Genomic DNA, 22,103 nt, shown 5'->3' on the forward strand with positions numbered 1-22,103 from the left:
TCTTCTATTCTCTTTTAGAAACGCTGCTTGACTTCCGTTTCCAGGAATTGAAGCCTACAGCCATCTGATGAATCTAAAACATGACTCATCAAATGTTGTGATTATATTTTCTCTTGAGAAAATGTTGAGTTAGAAACAGTTTTTTACTTCTTCTTACAGAACATGATGCCACACTGGGGGACATATTCACATCCAAGATATCACATTGTTATGGCTGCACCTTCACATTGTGTGATAATATCAACGTGTTGTGAAACCTTTGAACGCATCTGTATGTCCTGTGACCTGTCTTCGTCTTCACTTTCATCTGATCAAACTGAAACATAACTCATCACCTTTGGTCACTCAATTTTCTCTTAAGAGTTATGAGTTACTGTTTTGTAATTACAAGAAAATAACTCATACTTATGACAAAATATCTCGTGAATACGAGATCCGGATTTCATAATTATGAGAAAAGTTAAGGTGTTGTTCGGTAAAGTCGGAAAGATATTCAGATTCGGACTTCTTAGATCAGTAACTCAGAAGCGAAACGTTGTTAAAACACAAACAAAAGAGCACAAGAGTGCGCAGGGACCGTCTACAACAGAGGTAGCCAACACGGTGCCCGCGGGCACCCTTTCGCCCGCAGGGACCACGTGAGTCGCCCGCGAGACATGTTCTAAAAATAGCACTAGTCACCATTGGAGCTCAGTCTAAAATTGTAGTTGCTGTTCTTTTTTAATCAAAAACGCTTGCATTATTGTAGATTTTAAAATGACAATATTTCTTGTCATAAGAGAGTTGGGTACCCGGAGGCGCACGGCGGACAGCCAGGACGAGGCCGCCGCACTAGGTTTTCAGGTTCCGAATGGCGGGCGCTTCCCGTTGGCGCCAGACGCGCGCGGCGAGAGCACCCCGTCGTCAGGTCCGTAAATCCTCGGAACAGACCGCGGGCTAATCCGATCGAAAAGGCCCAGACTAGAGGTTTGAACGCGGGCGCCCGAAGACGCTCGCGCGCCTCGGAGGGTTGGATAGACGAGACTTTTTACTGGTTTCTTCGTGGAGAAAAAGGTACCGTTGGAAAAGCTGGTGTCTGTGACAACAGACGAGGCTCCCGCGATGACGGGCCAGCATGCAGGCTTCATTGCGCAATGTAAAGGTGACCCAGACTTCGCAAAATGTCTACATTACCACTGCATCATTCACCAGCAGGCGCTATGTGCAAAAGTAACCGGCTTTAATCATGTGATGATACAAAAATATCAGAGATGTGATACCTCTGACTTTCAAATGTTGAAACAGATTAACAGAAATAAAAGTTGCATGTTTAAATATGTATGTGTAGCTATACCATCATTGTTGTGGAAATCATTCTTAATAATTATTGTGAGGAATAATTAACTGACATGTGATCAAACAGTCTCTTTACATATATTATTATTAATAAAAGGTGATCTGTGCAATTTTGTTATTCAGGAAGTTTGTATCAAATAAGTAGCCCTTTGTACTACTCGGTACCCTTGAAGTAGCTCTCAGTTTCAAAAAGGTTGGTGACCCCTGGTCTACAAGGTGCAATGCTTAAAAAAACCTGTTCAACTGCGCGAGGACGCCGCGTCCTCGATCCCCGCCCCTTCCGTTCCTACGGCTTGCTTACGCAAAATACGTCACAAAACATGGCCGTATTTGGTATCCCAGCATGCCCCAAATCCTCATCTTTGCAAAGAAAATATCGATTTTCTATGGATTTTTCACAAAAGGAGCCCAACCACACACTGTTTAAAGTCGCCATAACCGCTGCAAGTCGGATTTTGCAGCATTTCGACGGAAAAAGACACATTATAGACCCAACAATGTGCTAGCGGATGTTACAATGGAACTAGTGCTATCAGAAAACGCTAGTACTTATAGTGCAAACCTTATCTGTTTCATACATGAGCCGTAAACCAACGAATAACCTTTGCGTAAATGCGCCACCCGTATACTCGATCTTGCGCTCGGTTTTCGCCATTACGCACAGCAAGTCCGCTGCTTACGTACCACGTCTTCGAACATATATACATAGTTTTTGCAATTTGCAAAGGCTAAAAATAAAAGGAAAATAATATAATTTCAAAATATAAAGGGAGAAACACCTTTAGTGTGTCAGAATAGCATTTGGTTACCATGTGTCCATTTGGGTCTCCAAATATCCTTTTAGAGCTCCGCCTGGATCTCTTCATGGAAAAAACACTGTAGAATGGTCATACTTTGTCCAATCGTCTTCAAATTCGAGGCAGTTGTTCACTGATAGTGTAGTTACAGCCCTATACTGTCATTTACCTGTACAGATACAGCCACAGGCAGTTATTTATACTGAAAGACACTTTGTTATTTTAGGCGGACAAAAATCTTCAATTTTGACTGACTTCAAAGGCCCACTGCTCTGTCTCTATATGACCTACAGGTTTTCTGACACTTCCACAAGGAACCTTAGGGGGTTTTCTTTCATTGATGCATATAGTCAGAGTGGTTCAGAAGCTACAGCCATCTTTAATTTGGGTATGTCATTTTAGGCGGTTTTGCTCCAAAATAGGGGTGGAGTAGATTGAAAAAAGAATAGACATATGACAAAAATATTCAATAACTTCATTATTATGCTGTGGAGTGTGACCAAAATCGCTTCACTCATCAATGGACTCCTCATGGTTTAACTAAAAAAGGTAACCCTTATTAAAATGGTCATATGGTGCACACATGGAATTTGAAGAGTGAAATTTTGCTTTGTATGTTATTACTAATGTTAATAAGTATTGTAATACAGACCTGTGATGTTAACAGAAACATGTGCACCCTTTTAGAGACTACCATATTGAAAATGGTATTGAACTATGTTTGGCACTACAAATGCAAGTTTGTTCAATAGTGACATTTATGCTGTGGAAAGTCATAATGTGGAAGCTCTGTACACAGCCCAGCTGATAATCCTGCATTTTTATTCATTCATTTTATTTTATGTAGAATAGTTAAAAGTACAAACAGTAAATAAACTTGAAGGATTTTACATGGGATAGCTTCGTGGCATCATTGTCATGACAACAGAGCCAGCTATAAAGTCAAAGTTCAAGATAAATCAACTCTTTCTCTTCACAAGTCTCAACACTACAGCCTGAAACATTCACCCAAATAGTTTAAGAAGCATTTATTTTAATAAATTAATAAATTGATAATATAATGAACCATTACATACATATAATTCAGTGTTTGCGCCCATTGGCAGTTTATTCAATCAGTTGTGGAAAAGTGGCAGAAATATGACTTTGTAACAGTTATATATTTTGTTCATTATTTAGAATATTTGTTTATTTATTTAATTTAGCTCTCCTTAAATTGATCGCTGGAGCAAAGACGTTTGAAAACGCGCAACTTTTACTTTGAAGGCGAGCTGTCTCTGTTTACAGCTCTGGACTTCCTGTACTCAATTGTCATTATTAAAGTTAGATAATGGAACAAGCTGATGTTTTGGTGCTGAATTGCATTGCACGTATTCATTCAATGTGACAATAACACAGACAAACCGTTTACCACGTTTAGGCAGCATCGGCTATCGAACAACGAACTCACACGTAGCAGAAAACATTTACATTAACACAAGTAGACCAATGAGATATTAGGCAACACCCCTAAACTGACATTGTTCATGATACAACGTGACAATGGAAAATGAATTATACTTTTTGCACGGACCATATATATATATATATATATATATATATATATTAATCAATACATAGCTGTACTTTTTTTAGTGCTAATTAGCATACGAGCGTCATTTGCTAATATGGTTAATGTTAGCTTTTAGCTAGCTCAAAGCCAAGTAGGCTACAGCCTCCCAGAGTAGTTAGCGTGGCTGTAGACTAGGTTGTTGTACGTGTTGTTCAAATGTGAGTCTCTTTTTTACTTTTTTAAACAATTTGTGATTATAATTTTTTAAGTGTGAAATCTGAGTTTCGGTGCATAAAATATTGCCGGCCTCACAGAGCAGCTAGCATGGCCGTGGGTTAGCATAGCTAAATGTTGTTTAACGAACATCAATAATCCTAATCCGGCAATAGAATATATATTATTCTGAAATGGGCCATTCTATAAAATGTGTACTTTTTCTTTTGGTATTGTGAGTATATTTTGATGCCAATACTTTTGTGCTTTTACTTGTAACTGTATTTCTACACCGGTGTTGCTAACGTTACTTTTGCTGATCTGAGTAACGTTACTTCTTACATTTGTGTTTCAGCAGTTGAGACATGAATCGTCTTTCTAGTTTCAGATATCTGGAGCTGTTGAGGAGGAGACTCACTGTTTCATCACTTTACCCTCGAGGGGATGGTTTGGAGGAAGAAAAAGAAGAAAGAGAAGAAGATAGTCCCCTACATGTAAGATTCAGCACACACCACGTCTGTGATACTGTTTATTGTCCAAGAGGGGGCGCTGTTCCTTTTGGTTTCTGTCTTGTGACTCAGCCCTGCCACTGCATCAGTACAAGATCAGTGAGAGAGAATGAAAGAAGCTTTTGGCATCCTCTGGTGTCAGCATTTCAGCGCACAACAATCCTCTCTCGTCTTTATTTAGAAACCAGTGGAGACTCTGAGAATGGAGGCAGCATCTCGAATGAATTAAGCATGAATTAAGAAAAATGAGCCAGAAGTGCTCTGACGAATGGCAATAAGCTCGAGTGCCATTGAAATTTGTGGACGGTTCATTTGTTGCCCTTTGGTTTTCTCGCAGCAGCTGATCGCTATTGTCTGATTCATCCGCTGCAAAATGGAGCAGATAATGGTAAATGGACTGTACTTGCATAGTCTTTCCGACCACTCAAAGCACTTTCACACTACATGTCATCATTCACCCATTCACACACTGATGGCACCTGCCCATAACATTCACACAACACTCATACACACAACTACGGGAGCAATTTGGGGTTAAGTGTCTTGCCCACATGGACTACTAGCGGAGCCGGGGATCGAACCTCTGATTGAAGGACGACTCTGCTCTCCACTGAGCCACAGTCGCCACATAGGCTCTCTCAGTCTTTAAGTGCTGACGCAGCAGTATACTGAAGCTGCTAGTGATGCCAGCTGGGTGCCAGAAAGAGGCTAAAGAGGGTCGTCTTGATACCCAGACACTGGCCCTCTTTCCTCTTCCGTCATCCCTCCTGCCAACTGTCATATCTCTCATCTCATAGTCCATCACTTCTTCCTCGTCCATCTACTCTCGCAGCTTTAAATGTTCACAATCACATCGAAGCGGGTCGTAGAGGCGGGGCACTTGAGTTTAATTTCTTCTATTCTCTTTTAGAAACGCTGCTTGACTTCCGTTTCCAGGAATTGAAGCCTACAGCCATCTGATGAATCTAAAACATGACTCATCAAATGTTGCGATTATATTGTCTCATGAGAAAATGTAGAGTTAGAAACAGTTTTTTACTTCTTCTTACAGAACATGATGCCACACTGGGGGACATATTCACATCCAAGATATCACATTGTTATGGCTGCACCTTCACATCGAATGATAATATCAACATGTTGTGAAACCTTTGAACGCATCTGTATGTCCTGTGACCTGTCTTCGTCTTCACTTTCATCTGATCAAACTGAAACATAACTCATCAACTTTGGTCACTCAATTTTCTCTTAAGAGTTATGAGTTACTGTTTTGTAATTACAAGAAAATAACTCATACTTATGACAAAAGATCTCGTGATTACGAGATCCGGATTTCATAATTATGAGAAAAGTTAAGGTAGCCTAGTTCGGTAAAGTCGGAAATATATTCAGATTCGGACTTCTCAGATCAGTAACTCAGAAGCGAAACGTTGTTAAAACACAAACAAAAGAGCACAAGAGTGCGCAGGGACCGTCTACAACAATGCTTAAAAAAAGAATAGACATATGACAAAAATATTCAATAACTTCATTAGTATGCTGTGGAGTGTGACCAAAAACACTTCACTCATCAATGGACTCCTCATGGTTAAACTAAAAAAGGTAAACCTTATTAAAATGGTCATATACATACAGGTGCATACATGAAATTTGAAGAGTGAAATTTTGCTTTGTATGTTATTACTAATGTTAATAAGTATTGTAATACAGACCTGTGATGTTAACAGAAACATGTGCACCCGTTTCACCCAAATAGTTTAAGAAGCATTTATTTGAATAAATTAATAAATTGATAATATAATGAACCATTACATACATATAATTCAGTGTTTGCGCCCATTGGCAGTTTATTCAATCAGTTGTGGAAAAGTGGCAGAAATATGACTTTGTAACAGTTATATATTTTGTTCATTATTTAGAATATTTGTTTATTTATTTAATTTAGCTCTCCTTAAATTGATCGCTGGAGCAAAGACGTTTGAAAACGCGCAACTTTTACTTTGAAGGCGAGCTGTCTCTGTTTACAGCTCTGGACTTCCTGTACTCAATTGTCATTATTAAAGTTAGATAATGGAAGAAGCTGATGTTTTGGTGCTGAATTGCATTGCACGTATTCATTCAATGTGACAATAACACAGACAAACCGTTTACCACGTTTAGGCAGCATCGGCTATCGAACAACGAACTCACACGTAGCAGAAAACATTTACATTAACACAAGTAGACCATGAGATATTAGGTAACACCCCTAAACTGACATTGTTCATGATACAACGTGACAATGGAAAATGAATTATACTTTTTGCACGGACCATATATATATATATATATATATATATATATATATATTAATCAATACATAGCTGTACTTTTTTTAGTGCTAATTAGCATACGAGCGTCATTTGCTAATATGGTTAATGTTAGCTTTTAGCTAGCTCAAAGCCAAGTAGGCTACAGCCTCCCAGAGTAGTTAGCGTGGCTGTAGACTAGGTTGTTGTACGTGTTGTTCAAATGTGAGTCTCTTTTTTACTTTTTTAAACAATTTGTGATTATAATTTTTTAAGTGTGAAATCTGAGTTTCGGTGCATAAAATATTGCCGGCCTCACAGAGCAGCTAGCATGGCCGTGGGTTAGCATAGCTAAATGTTGTTTAACGAACATCAATAATCCTAATCCGGCAATAGAATATATATTATTCTGAAATGGGCCATTCTATAAAATGTGTACTTTTTCTTTTGGTATTGTGAGTATATTTTGATGCCAATACTTTTGTGCTTTTACTTGTAACTGTATTTCTACACCGGTGTTGCTAACGTTACTTTTGCTGATCTGAGTAACGTTACTTCTTACATTTGTGTTTCAGCAGTTGAGACATGAATCGTCTTTCTAGTTTCAGATATCTGGAGCTGTTGAGGAGGAGACTCACTGTTTCATCACTTTACCCTCGAGGGGATGGTTTGGAGGAAGAAAAAGAAGAAAGAGAAGAAGATAGTCCCCTAAATGTAAGATTCAGCACACACCACGTCTGTGATACTGTTTATTGTCCAAGAGGGGGCGCTGTTCCTTTTGGTTTCTGTCTTGTGACTCAGCCCTGCCACTGCATCAGTACAAGATCAGTGAGAGAGAATGAAAGAAGCTTTTGGCATCCTCTGGTGTCAGCATTTCAGCGCACAACAATCCTCTCTCGTCTTTATTTAGAAACCAGTGGAGACTCTGAGAATGGAGGCAGCATCTCGAATGAATTAAGCATGAATTAAGAAAAATGAGCCAGAAGTGCTCTGACGAATGGCAATAAGCTCGAGTGCCATTGAAATTTGTGGACGGTTCATTTGTTGCCCTTTGGTTTTCTCGCAGCTTTTCTCGCAGCTTTCCGACCACTTTCACACTCCATGTCATCATTCACACACTGATGGCACCTGCCCATAACATTCACACAACACTCATACACACAACTACGGGAGCAATTTGGGGTTAAGTGTCTTGCCCACATGTACTACTAGCGGAGCCGGGGATCGAACCTCTGATTGAAGGACGACTCTGCTCTCCACTGAGCCACAGTCGCCACATAGGCTCTCTCAGTCTTTAAGTGCTGACGCAGCAGTATACTGAAGCTGCTAGTGATGCCAGCTGGGTGCCAGAAAGAGGCTAAAGAGGGTCGTCTTGATACCCAGACACTGGCCCTCTTTCATCTTCCATCATCCCTCCTGCCAACTGTCATATCTCTCATCTGTACTCATAGTCCATCACCTCCACCTCGTCCATCTCTCTTCAACGCCAATGTCTTTTCCTTCCTCCTCGTCCTCTCTTCTTGCATCATTCATGCCCGACTTCTTCCCCATTTGTGGATTTGAGTGTGAGATCCTTGATGATCAGGCTTCCCTTTTTATCTACAAGTGTTGTGCTGTGCTTGTTGGTTCAGAGTCGATGCCTTCAGTCTTTTCATTTTTAGGCCTGCCCCTTTAGCATTTTTGCTGTAAAAAAAATACCAACGTCCCAGTTCTGTCCACTTCACATGAGGGAGAAACTCAAAGCTAGAGGGGAGGCAAAGAGAATGATTACAGAGAACTTTGTAATTGTTTTATTTTCTGTTATATTTGCATGATTATATTTGTTAATCTGGTCTATAGCCAACAATTTTTCTATTATTGAATTATCTGTCTGTAAAAAAAGTTTGAATTAATTGACAGATGTACAATGTAAGCAAGTCATTTCTTCTTCTTTAGTTTATAAAGTTTTAACAAAAATAGTAATTTTTTTGGGTTTCTATATGAACATTGTATCAGGTTTGTTTTTTTGTGCTTTTCTTTCAAACATCTAATCACTTAGTAGATTAAATCACATCAGCACCGTTTTCAAGCAGGATTTTAATTGAGATTATTTAGAATCAGAATCAGCTTGATTGGCCATGTATGCGTATGCACACATGGAATTTGACTCCGGTTTCCACCTTGGTCTCAACTTACATACACAAGTTTAGAAATAAACAAGAAAAATATAAAAAATAAGACAAGGACAACAAAAAAAGTCGAACAGATGTAAGTACAAACATTTAAAGACTATGTACAATATAAATATATATCCAAAAGTATATATATATATATTTATGAACATAAACCTATACAGCAACAGTCTCAATGGAATTAAGGTGATAGTGCAAATGGAGGCAATAGTGCAGTACTGTCTGATGACAGAGGGGTCTTCCTATGATACACTGAGCTCCTCTCTCTTCTTCATCTCTTTCTGTATGAATTGATGTTAATGCACAGTACTAACTTTACTTCTTCCCCGGAGTCCTTGTGCTTTCTCTCCTCACAGGTTTCCATGGAGCATGGTTTCATCTGGACCCTGGTCCTTCCTCCTACCATGGCCCTGCTGACTCCAACTGCTTATGTCACTTTTATTATTACTCACACTATTTCATATTACCGATGCCATTAATGCACATTATGCTTCTTCACCAGAGTATATGCTTTCTCGCCTCACAGGTTCCTGTGTATCCGGGTTATACCTGGACCTGGTCTTGCCTCCTGCCGTGGTTCTGTCATACATTGAATGTGTTGTAATTCTGTTATGCTGTTCTACACATGACATCTATTGCACTTCTGCCCATCATGGGAGAGGGATCCCTCCTCTATTGCTCTCCCACAGGTCTCTTCCTCTTTTTTCCCCGTTAAAGGTTTTTTTTTTTTTTTTTTTTCCTGTTCCGATGTGAGGGTTCCGGGACAAGAGGATGTCAAATGTGTACATATTGTAAAGCCCTCCTTTGTGATTTTGGGCTATACAAAAATATATTGAATTGAATTGAACAACCAGTGAAAGAAGCTGTTCCTGGGTCTGGTGGTTTTGGCGTATGTGCTCTGTAGTGCCTACCAGAGGGGAAGAGTTGGAACAGGTTGTGTGTATTTAGGCAGTTATTTGCTGAGGTTTGCTCTGTTAAAGTCCCCAAGAACAATGAGCAGGGAGTCTATGTGTTTGTGCTCCATGTTGGTGATCTGCTCAGCCAGGTGTTGGAGAGCCTCACTCACACAGACCTGAGGTGGGATGTAAACACCGACCAGAATGAATGAGGAAAACTCCCACGGTGAATAAAATGGTTTACAGTTTATATGCAAAGTGATTCTAAGTGAGGGCTGCATGATTCCTTCAACATTGTGACATCTGTACACCAATCTTCGTTGCAGATTCCGCCTCCTCTCGTTTTCCTTGCGCTGTCCGGGATGTGCGCACCGAGTCAGGTTTCAGTGAAGCACAGGGCGGCGGATCTGCTAAAGTCTGTGTTTGCTTTGTTGAGGAGCAGCAGTTCATCCACCTTGTTGGCCAGAGAGCGGACATTTGCCAGATGGATTGACGGGAGCGCAGTTCTGAATCCCCGCTGACGCAGCTTAACTAGCGCTCCTGCTCTCTTCCCCCGTCGGCATCTCCGGTAAATCCAGTGCTACCAGAAGCAGCCTCAGGGGCTGCTTCTGGTAGCTGAAGCTGAAGCCCCCCTAAAATGTTCTTCAGCCCCCCCAAATAATTTGGCATTATTAGCTTTAAAAAAAACAAAAACTTTTTTTTTAATTTTAATTTTAATTAAACTATTGTTTCTCACATGGTCAAGTTATTTATAACTCTAACATGCTACATATATACAAGATGTGACGTTAATGAATACTAAATTAATGAATTATTATCATTATTATCATTTTTTATAACACTGCTGTAGTTTATTTCAAAATGATCATATAGAACTTACCAACACTGGAGAGGCACAGATGATAACAAAATAAGGAACTACATAGAAAATAACTTCAAGGTACATTTGTGTTTTTACTTTGCAACAAACCGAAGTAGAGGTAGAAGAGTACTGTCAGGTGCATACTGTTGGCCTAAATAGGTCATTGAAAAATTTGAGTCATTGCACAATATCAAAATGAAGTTATGATATGACGAGGTCATCTTGTCATACAGTTACTGATAGGTCTGTCGTTCAAATGTTTAAGCAGCCAAAAGAACACATTCCCCATTACTCAAATTCTGAGAGAGCTCAGTGACAAAATTGATAACCTGCAAGTTCAACGTCAATCGTTCTGCTGTCCTCGATGGAGCAATAACGGGGTTTCAGATGGCTCTCCTAGGACCCAAATAAAAACATGTCCATAACATTTTCAGTCGAATTAAATATTCCTAATGAGGTTGTGGTGACAAGTCTTCAATGGGTTCCAATGAAATGATCTGGTCGTGTATTTCTTTACTTCAAGGCGTTTTGGCCTCTGGGTGTGCACCACGTCAATGACTGGATCAATCAACCCATCAATCAATTATCTTAACTACGTAATCCCTTGTAATGTCATTTGTCACGGCTCATCATAAGTTCAGGAGGAAGAGCAAAGGGAAGTCAAAGGAACACTGTTGTGCTATCAGGAACACAAATCAATCAAAGCATAGTTGTCAATATCTAAATCAGGGGTTCTTAACCTTTTTGACCTCGGGGCCCAACTTTTCAAGTAGAAAGTGTCCCGGGGCCCATTCAAATATTAACACTACTAGTTTAACTAATTGATCTCACTCTTGGTTTGATTTGTATTCAATAACTATATTGTTACCTGTTCAACTCCACCCCTATTTTGGAGCAAAACCGCCTAAAATGACATACCCAAATTAAAATGGCTGTAGCTTCTGAACCACTCTGACTATATGCATCAATGAGGTCTTTCTAGAAAGAAAACCCCCTAAGGTAGAAGAAAACCTGTAGGTCATACAGAAACAGAGCAGTGGGCCTTTGAAGTCAGTAAAAATTGAAGATTTTTGTCCGCCTAAAATAAAAAGTATCTTTCAGTATAAATAACTGCCTGTGGCTGTATCTGTACAGGTAAAGGACAGTATAGGGCTGTAACTACACTATCAGTGAACAACTGCCTCGAATTTGAAGAAGATTGGACAAAGTATGACGATTCTACAGTGTTTCTTCCATGAAGAGATCCAGGCGGAGCTCTAAAAGGGTATTTGGAGACCCAAATGGACACATGGTAACCAAATGATATTCTGACACACTAAAGGTGTTTCTCCCTTTATATTTTGATATTATATTATTTCCCTTTTATTTTTAGCCTTTGCAAAAACTATATATATGGTCGAAGACGTGGTGTGTAAATAGCGGACTAACTGTGCATAATGGCTGACACTGAGCGCACGATCGAGTATGAGGGTATCTCAGTTACGCAAGGTTGTACGTTGGTTGACGGCTTATAGAAGAGGAAGATAAGGTTTGTACTTTAAGTACTAGCGTTTCCTGAAGCTACTAGCTCCATGGTAACATCCGCTAGCACATTGTTGGGTCTGTAATATGTCTTTTTCCGTCGAAATGCTGCAAGATCCGACTTGCAGCGGTTATTCCTCGACTTTGGACAGTGTGTGTTTGGGCTCCTTTTGTGAAAAATCCATAAGAAATGAAAGAAAATCGATGACTTTGCAAAGATGAGGGTTTTGGGCATGCTGGGATACCAAACACGGCCATGTTTTGTGACGTAGTTTGCGCAAGCAAGCCGTAGGAACGGAACGGAAGGGGAGGGGATCGAGGACGCCGGCGTCCTCGCGGAGTTGAACAGGCAAAACCCTTGTCAAATAAATGAGATGATACAATGTGATGATCACAAATACATTTATTTATCATGTGTATGTAAACCTGCACACACAACAAGAAGCCCAACAGTCTTTCCCACGAGCGTTGGATGTTTCGTCGCTAGGTGTCGCTTTATTTTTGAAGGCTTCAGTGCTTCGTTTGTTAGCATTAGCCCACATTCCACACACTGAAAGTATTAAGAAAGTCAGGATTGTACTTGCGCACACATTTAGACTTTTTTTTGGGGGGGGGGGGGGGGGAGGGGGGTATGGCACCACTGTCGTCTTCATTTTTTCTTCCACTATACCACTACAGTGTAGTGGTTAAATCGTGTAATGTTTATGATTCATTAAATGATGTAACACTGCTGCCCTCTAGTGGTTAAATCGTGGAATGTTTATGATTCAAAAATGTCAATAGTCAAAGTATTTTTACCACATCCAGAACGGTGAAGGTTTGAATCCGAGCACTGACGATAACATCCAGCTGGTATCACAACACTAATGTACAAAATCATCACAGAACACTGTTCCCTAAAATATAACAGTTTATTTACTGAACAATACTGATCATAAATCAATAATATACATCAACAAACAAACAATTACTACAAGCATACTACCTAAAAGCAACAAACAATCGTGTGTGTGTGTGTGTGTGTGTAGGAGGGGGTGTGGGGGGGTTCAACCTTGACCTCTACGTTCCTGAGAGCAGTCTCTAGACGAAGTTTATGACTTCAGATTGTGTCATTGTTGTTATTGTCACATTTCAGTTTCATCATCTTTACGTGGATGTTCTCTCCGGCTGACTACCAAGGTGGAGAGCGATTGGTTCAGAAACGATGATGCACGTCCACAGTTACGTTGTGGCTGCTTCTGAAGGTTCTATCCACTGTTTCTACGGTGGCAGGTTTACGTACATTAGTCGACTATAACTGCCCACATGATCACATCTCAGCCGCACTGTATGGACGATGCAGGTTCTTTGAATACTTCTTAACAATGTTGGGTAGTGCCACACTTATTTGCCATGTAAACTATTGATGACCTCATTGCTGCTGGTGCGTTGTGTCTTTACATTTTGTGTCGGCATGTCTGTTTGGTAACTGCACAGGGAGTGTAAGAGGGAATGATGGCAGGAAATAAAAGTGTATGTACAGGAGACTATTTGCTCAATACTAACATTTCTTTGTAACGTCTCTGTGTGTGTTTACTGTTTTCCTGCAGACGTCCAGCAGCTGTTGGTGGTTCAAGAAGAGGTTCCCCTGATCAGCAGGAGTGGTGCTCCAGTCTGGACCAGGAGGACCCAGAACCCCCACACATTAAAGAGGAACAGGAGGAACTCTGGACCAGTCAGGAGGGAGAGCAGCTTCAAGGGCTGGAGGAAGCTGATGTCAAGTTCTCATTCACTCCTGTGAAGAATGAAGATGATGAAGAGGAAGCTCAGTCCTCACAGCTTGTTTTAGCTTTTTTTGTTGTTGCTTCGGCTGCTTTATTAGTAATAAAATCGAACTCTGCAGTGTTACCAATTACTTACTGGAGGACATGAATGAAACATGTTAAACGGTCAATCGGCTGTGGCGTACGCCAGATCAGTTCATATTTAGTTTGTTTGTTTTCACGATATTTGATTGTTTATGTATTAAAATGGGCCTGCAATCTACATTTGGTTGTGTAACCCTATTGTATGACAATGAATGAATAAAATGAATATAAATAACCTTGTAATAAAAGCTGCCGGTAATACATTAAAATGGATTGTCGTCGGCTAATAAAGAGAAGCCGACTTTTGTCTAACTGTCTGAATTCAAGGGCCCATTGTTTAAACAAAATAAAAACTACCAAGAATTTCAATGAATTCTGTCGCTGTTACTGTCACTGCAAATGTGCCATCATGCAGGAATGGAAAGTTATTCCTGCAGGTGTCCACCTCCTGCATACCTTTTACATGAACCTCTTGTGATAGCCTACCTGCTGCAGTGTTGGGCGGATTTCTTTCACAGAGAGGGAATCTAGTAAAATAATAATAATAGTATTAAGAGGCGTCTGTTTGCAAAAGGACCACAGACTGTTGTTTTTCAAATATTCAGCCAGAGAAGGATCGGTTTAAAATCCACATCAACGTTTAACATTTAAGGATGTTTCTCTTGTTTTCTCCTCTTCATTGAAAATACATGACAGTACCTCATTACTCAAATAAAACGCACTTCATCAGAAAGTTTTGAAAGTCAGAAATGCACGTAAAAATACCCATAAAATATACATTTCAGTCAGGTTTCTGTTCTGAAAATCATAATTGACACATTCTTTGATGCATCCATGATTGTAGCTTTGAGAAATGTATGAACATAAACTTAAACTTAAACTTAAAAATAAAAAACAAATGTGTGGACATACGTGCAGAGAAGCATCTGTCAATGAAGAGCCATGTAGGTGTAACATGCAGGATGTTCATGCTATTCCCCCAGATCTTCCAACCAATTAGACTCTAGTGCAGGCATGGGCAAACTACGGCCCGCGGGCCATATACGGACCGTTGGGCTTTTTAATCCGGCCCGTCAAATATCGGTACAAAATTATCCAAATTATAGTAAAAACCGCATTCATTTTTCCGCCTTTTTCCTGCAATACCCGGCGTTTCAGTTGATCCCACTAGATGGCGCACTCCAGACACAATTGACCTTTGCTGGAGTCTGGTCTATTCTCTCTAGATGACGCCCACATTTGCGTTTGCTACTTGATTGGTACTTAGCAGTCACGACGTGTCCTTGATTGATTCGTCACACCCCTATCACGTGACCCTTTCCTGGAAGATCACAAACAACAACAGCCTTGATTACCGATCATCTACCAGGTTAATTCAACATGGACAACTGAGTACAGGTGTTGCTGACCTTGTTGTCGTTACTAGCAGCTGTTTCCAGTTAAATTATGCATTTCTGCGGAGGAAGCAGCTGTTACTGCAGCGATTAGCGAGCGGCGTGTCCAGCGGGGTTATCAGACCTACAGAGCGGCCGTCTGAAGTCACGGTTAGCGGCTTTGAGGAGAACGGACACAAAACGGAGGACTTTACTTTTCTTATTAATGCTTATTTTGTTCTGCACAACTATTGTGAAGTCCGCAGATAAAATGTAAAGGAACAAAACATGAATTGCTCTCCAGAACGACAGAGACTTCAGCCACCAGCAGAGCTACGAGTGAGAACAGACAACAACGACACCGAGGAAACGAGTGAGAGACGTGTGTTGACCTCATTTATGGACCCATAATCTAGTAAACCTTTATGTGTAAGTGTTGATTTTAAAGTGAATTTGATGTGAGAGAGAGAGAGAGAGAGAGAGAGAGAGAGACCCGCAGCGCTGAAACTAAGTCTGAAAAATAAAACTTTTAAAACTCTTAAGTATCAAACACAACCTTTCATTCTTAAAGACCATTTTATTACTCTGTCCTATGTTTAGCTAAGCAATCAATCTACTTCCTGTTTACACCGGCACCCACCATCATGCCCAGTGTACGTGAATAGTCACATGATATTCGTTTTCGGGTGTTTTAGTCTGGGCAGAGATCATTTAGAAAACGATGCTGAAACGCTATCTTTGAAATTTGAAATTCCCCTTTGCCACTGCATTGAGCCCCTCTGTAACAATGAGTGGACCAAAGAAAAGAAAAGTCGACACTGAGTGCCGAGTGTTTAGTGAGGAGTGGACAGCTAAATATTTTTTCACCGAAGTAAGATCAAAGGCTGTGTGTCTTATTTACCAAGAAACCGTTGTGATTTTTAAAGAATACAATATTAAACCTCGAGGCTTTAAAACAGTAGTCCACAAATCAACGGGTGACATCACGACGACTATCTCCACTTCTTATACACAGTCTATGGTTACTGTTTACCAGAGGGAGTTTAAATACACTCAGAGCATTTCGCTAAAAGGAAACTCAATAAAGTATCTTACAGTAGCTTCAAGGCTATAACATGTTTACCTCAGACAGACTGCCCGTCGCTGCTCTGGCTCAATAGGATGCTGGTAGTTGGTCCTCTGCCTGCGTGAATCTGTTCAAACCTTTCAATGAAAAAGTGCTGCAACAGTCGCAAACTCGCATCTCTACTGGTGTTAATAGTTTCGTTCCAAACTATTCGCAGGCTCCTGTTGCGTAAAGTCCATAATAGTGTACAGCCTGTTAGGTATTTAAACACAGCAGAGCTTTGAGCTAAACGCTAACATTAGCATGATTACATGCTCACAATGACAATGCTAAGATGGTGAACTTTAGCAGGTTTAATGTCTGTTTTTAATGACATTTGTTTTGCAGATGTTTGCTTGTAAACCAAACATTTAGACAAAGTGAAAATTTAACCTGAAGATGGTGCTCGAGGAAAAGTCAAGAGATTGCCAAAGAAATTATGCTTCATCCTTCGGGGAATATGAACATCTGTATTAAATTTCATGACAATCCATTCAAAGATTGTGAAGATATTTCATTTAAAATCGCATACGTCAACCTCATGGTGGTGCTTAAAGTTATAAATAATTTCTAATCCTGTTCTGAATTTATTTGTATTTAAAATTACTTTCAAAGCAATCATTTGTCATGAAAAAGAACTGAGTATTGATAAAAGTAGCTCTTTGCAGTAATAAAACCTTAAGATAACTCTCAACCTGAAGGCCACCGCAGATCTCCGATAGGCTTAGAAAGGGGGGGGGGGGGGCTGAGCTGAGGGTCATATTGTTGCTTGTTATCTGCAACCTCACCACTAGAGGCCACTAAATCTCACACACTGTTCCTTTAAGTTGGTTCAAAGTTAGAAACAGTTTTTTCTTCATCTTGAAGTATGCCTTCATGCCACACTGAGTGAAATATTCAAACCCAAGCTCCCACATTGTTTTGGTTGCACCCTCCCATCAAATAGAAATATTAACTTGGTGTGCATTATTTTAAACACACTTATATATCTAGTATATGTGAACATTTTCAGCAGCGGCCGTCTGCAGAGTGTTGGTGTGAACAGCGGTGACAGCGGTTACCTGGAGACACCTGCATTACGACACTCTGCTGCCATCTTCCTTGTAACCTGGTTACTGTTTGGTTACCACTTCACACTGACGGGGCTGTTTAACTGAAAACCAACAATTCAATTTGGCAGTAGCTTTCAAGAGCTGTAGTTTGACTAACATCCATCAACGCCCTGTGAAGAGGACTGCAAGATTGTGTAGAGTACATGGATTTCTTGTACAGTAACCAGCAAAAAAAAACACAACTTTGAACAAGAGTTCTTCGTGTACACATTGTATATTTAATAGGTAATTGTGTACTACTGAGACACAGCTTGACATACTTTCTATACATACAATCAGCTGCATCTGCTGTGATATTCAGGTTACAGGCATCAAATGAACTATTACATTATTAGAGAATGTTACATTAGTAGTAGTAATAGTAATGTTCTTACATAAACTTAAAATACAGTGCTAAGAGGGAAAAACACACAACAGGAATATAATAAACACAACATCTGATCAAAATCTATTGTAATAAACCATGTGATGTTGAATAATGATAATGACATTTAGACATCACAGTGGATGTTATTTAAAAGACCAGTGTTATTGAATGATTCAGCCTGTCATATGTGATAGAAAATTTCATTGTGCTGTATAATGTTCTACTGTGACTTGATTATATGCTTTATTCTATGTTTAACTTACTATTGTACTGTAGTAACACAGCTCCCTTCAAAGGAAGAATCTGGAAGGGAGTGCTGAGAGCATGTTTAGATTAGATTAGTCGTAAATCTAAACAGTCGTGAGTGTTGTTGTTTAGAATAGATCAGTCATAGACCTCTGATGTTAGGGAGTGCAGATGGTAATCACTGAGTGTTAAGTTTAAAGGTAAACCACAGGATCTATAGATTAGGATCTGTAGCAAATGGTTATTACGGGTACTATTGTAAATAAAATGTGTAGATTAGAAACAAACCAGATGTCTTGGAGAAACAGACCTTACCCCCTCTCTTTTGATGCTCTGACCCTTTAAAAGTGTACTCAGACGGCACACAGGTCACTCTCTCCATCTTACAGACAACACAGGCACTCTGTGTGATGATTGAGTCTTCTCTGCGCAGAGAATAAATATTAAAGACAAACTTCTTTCCTGAATGTTTCTTGTTTCAGTATGCAGTATTATAGGACTCACTCGGTACTATTGAATCGCTTTTTTTCCACCACACATACAAATCGAGTGTACTACTTCGGACAAATATATACGTTTTTTGATATAATGGTTTTTTTTTAAAGCTTTTGTCTTCCATTAACTACAAAAGTGTAAAAACATGCAGACACCTGCCTTTATAAAGGATACAGCTCAATTAATAAGTATTCTCAGATTTTTAGGTAATGCAATACATTTATTTTTTCCAGATTTAGGACCAGTGTTGTAAAAGTTTGATGCTGTTCCTACGAAAGGAGGATTGATGCGGTATCGCTGCCACCTTCATGTGATACTGTACTGACCTTTGGTACTCCTGTCGATCGCACTTTAAATATTTTGCGTAGTTGTTGTAAAGCAGCTGTTTGTCTGCAGGTTCCAGATCACTTTCTAACAGTTCCTGGTACATCTGCTCAGCTATAGCCTTGGTGTGATTGGACTTTGCGTATATATTTGCGAGATCTACTTCCTTCATAAGCGAACAATGAGGGTAAAGAGAAATCACCTCCTTAAGGAGACTGACTGCTCTGTCTATCATGCTTTGCTTTGGGCGACTGCTACTAAAATAAATGAACCATTTGTAGTAGAGTGCAGCACATCTCTTCAGATAACGCTCATCTGGATGGTTTTCCAGAGCCTCCTCTGCCAAATCAATGGCCTCATCAATAGATAAGTAGTTTCTGTAAACCCTTAGTATTCCTTTTATACCACTGTGGCTGCTGACAGGATTTCTCAAAACCCTTCTAGCCAACTCGCGTGCTTCATCTTCAACTCTTTCTCCATTCTTAGCACGTTGCTCAAGGTAGTAAACAGCAAGGGACAAGTTCTCTGGATCCTGTTCCTTGGCGACTCTCATTTTCTCCAAGACATCATCTGTGTTGCTGTACAGTATGTGACTGGTGTTCCACTCCACCATGTCCGGCTGCATCCTGATGGCTTTCTGGAAGTAATCTGAAACCAGCTCTCTGTCTGTGCTGAACTTCATCAGGGTCCAGGCTTTTTCAGCGTAGATCTCTGCATGGAGCTCGTCCTGCGATGGAGATGGGTATTTCTTCATCAGGGCTTCAACCTTGGACAGGTAAGCCTCACTCTCTGCTTGGTCTCCCAGGTGGTGGTGCAGCCAAGCCAGGTTCCCGTAGTTCACCACTAACCAGGGACCGTCATCTGCTTTTCTCATCTGGCGGAAGGCCTCTGCAGCCTTGTTGAAGAAGCTCTGGGCGTCTTCGGGGAAGCCCAGTTTGTACTGAATGAACCCCCTCAGGTTGTAAATGTGACCCAGCCAGCTGTTTCCCTCCTCTGTGCCGATGTCCACCAGCTTGTCCCTTCGGTGTAAAAGTTTGGACCTGCTGGCGTCCAGATTCCAGGTAAAGTGGCACTGCAGGGCCTCCAGTTTTGAGACCAGTGGTGTTTGACTCTGAGCAGCACTGATGGGGAATAAAAATGACAAATATTAAGACAAAAAAGAGGGGTGGACATACGGTAATGGGGACAAAATATCAAATGCGGTGTCACAGCTTTTTTAAGTGGTTTGATAACCATGTCTTAAACACAGGTAGTAAAAGTACAAACACATTTTCTGCTTGGAACTTTGTAACAGTTCCGCAAAACACTTCTTACACAGCACTACACACTGCTTCCTCTATTAGAAACACACACAGGCATAAAATCTCTTGCAATCAATGGGAAAACACTTCTATTCAAAATGCAAACCATACCTGGAATTGGCAACACACACAACCAATCTGAGCCTTATCACTACCAATATACCTCTGGGAAGGTCACCTCTTTGGTGAGGACTTAACAAACATGGAGTCAGTGAGAGGAAGAAGAAAAGAACAAACAATGGGGACCAGAGATGACATTGCTTTTGATGTGGATGAAGTGACGTGGTCAGACCCGAACAGAGGGCGGGATCCAAAACCAGCCGCCATCCCTTACTTTACTATTTTTTGTTTACAAACAAAAATATATCATTTTTTTGTGTTCATTATAATGTGAGTAGATGTAATGCACTGGAACAATCTTTCACACAAGCCAGTATTAGAAAATTACAAAGGTAAACAAAGTACTAACGACAGCATTGTTTGGTATAGAGCACATCGGTGAGTTGTTGCTGCTTTGAAAGAGTAATTCAAATGGTGCATGTGTGCAACCGTCTCTGCCACAACCATCTACGCAGGACGGGGTGTTGAGGAGAAATGCAGTGGGATTCATATTAACGTTGAGGAAATAAGGAGAGATTAATGGAAAAAAATGGATGAGAAAAGAAAGGAGTGAAGGAACTGGCTGAAAAGGAAGAAGGAAGAAAGGGAAGGGACAAGAAACAGAAGAGGGAGATGTGGAGAAAGAGAGAAGGAAGTAACAGGGGACTCAGTGATTGTAGAATCCTTCAAATAAATATTTTAGGCTCTGGCACTCCATCATTTTTATTCAATTAGAGACCATCTTGCGATGGGATAACACCAGCCTCGACGGGCCAGTAGCGACGGTCAGTCAGACCACATCCATCTTCAAACGCCTTCATTTTGAGCTCAACTACCAAATTGGGCCAGGGGCGTAAAAAGTGTCTCGGAAGGAGACGATGGCCCCTTTGCCCCTCCTCCCCCCTTGCTCGGACCCCGCCCATCTTTGAACTCAGCCTTTATTTTGATCTCTACTACACATCTTTGAAGTTTCGTGACTGCACCTTAGAGTTGCGAAGCTATCGTGGTCACAAAATCTGTCCACAGACAGAGAAAATCAAACAGGGTAGTTTCCCGCTACAGTGGGTGTCTCCAGGACCACATTTTGCCATGATGACACACACAGACTCAAAAGGTGAAAACAATGGCAGCGTCACAGTTGCGGCTGGTTATGATATGACTGTTTATTATTTACTCCAACAATGATATTAAGAAGCAGCCACTCACCTCATCATTCAGCTGTTTCCTCAACTCAGTAGTTCTCTGAATATTAGTTTGAGTGGCTGGATTTTGCTCTTGATGCTGCTTTGGGTTCGCTGGTATGAAATCAGTGATGTCCAACTCCTGCTTTGTTTTAAATCATGTGATGTTGTGGAGAGCGCAGCTTTAAATATGAAAAAATGTATAGAGGCGGGGCATTTGCATGTGAAGTCTTGTCTTCTGTCATAATATGCTTTCACTTTTATTTCCCAGTAATGGAAACCACAGCCACATCTGATCAAACTAAAACATGACTCATCAAATGTTGTGATTATTTTTTCTCTTAAAGGAACAGTGTGTAAAATTTAGGGGGATTAGTTGGCAGAAAATGAATATATTATGCATAACTCTAGTGTATAATGACCTGAAACTAATGATTGTTGTGTTTTATGTAGCTTAGAAAAAGCCATTTATATCTAATTAGGGAGCGGGTCCTTTTCCACGGAGTCCG

General features: G+C 40.3%; 1 protein-coding gene and 2 long non-coding RNA genes across 7 annotated transcripts in view; 2 read left to right on the forward strand and 1 right to left on the reverse strand.

Annotated features, from left to right (window-relative positions):
* The window catches only part of LOC142967879 (uncharacterized), an 83,452-nt gene that overhangs the window by 4,222 nt on the left and 57,127 nt on the right, over window positions 1-22,103 (forward strand). For 2 of the 5 annotated variants that reach the window (XR_012958989.1, XR_012958991.1), the window contains exons 2-3: window positions 4,280-4,391; window positions 7,297-7,408. This is a non-coding gene — a long non-coding RNA (uncharacterized LOC142967879). Of the gene's footprint in view, window positions 1-18; window positions 2,682-4,279; window positions 4,392-4,743; window positions 4,795-7,296; window positions 7,409-22,103 lie in introns of all 5 variants that reach the window. The other 3 variants (XR_012958990.1, XR_012958992.1, XR_012958993.1) reach the window with 3 other exon arrangements.
* Window positions 7,415-14,360, forward strand: LOC142967880 (uncharacterized). Its single transcript, XR_012958994.1, has 2 exons — window positions 7,415-9,554; window positions 13,734-14,360. It is a non-coding gene; the product is annotated as an uncharacterized LOC142967880 (long non-coding RNA).
* LOC142967849 (interferon-induced protein with tetratricopeptide repeats 2-like) lies at window positions 18,925-21,716 on the reverse strand. Its single transcript, XM_076107453.1, has 2 exons — window positions 21,620-21,716; window positions 18,925-20,134 (listed from the first exon to the last, which is right to left on the reverse strand). Exons 1-2 carry the CDS (start codon window positions 21,625-21,627, stop codon window positions 18,925-18,927), a joined length of 1,218 nt encoding a protein of 405 aa, XP_075963568.1. The 5' UTR covers window positions 21,628-21,716.

The sequence above is a fragment of the Anarhichas minor genome, unplaced genomic scaffold, assembly GCF_050575085.1.
Source record: "Anarhichas minor isolate MPS153535 unplaced genomic scaffold, ASM5057508v1 ptg000039l, whole genome shotgun sequence".
NCBI classification, from domain to species: Eukaryota; Metazoa; Chordata; class Actinopteri; order Perciformes; family Anarhichadidae; genus Anarhichas; species Anarhichas minor.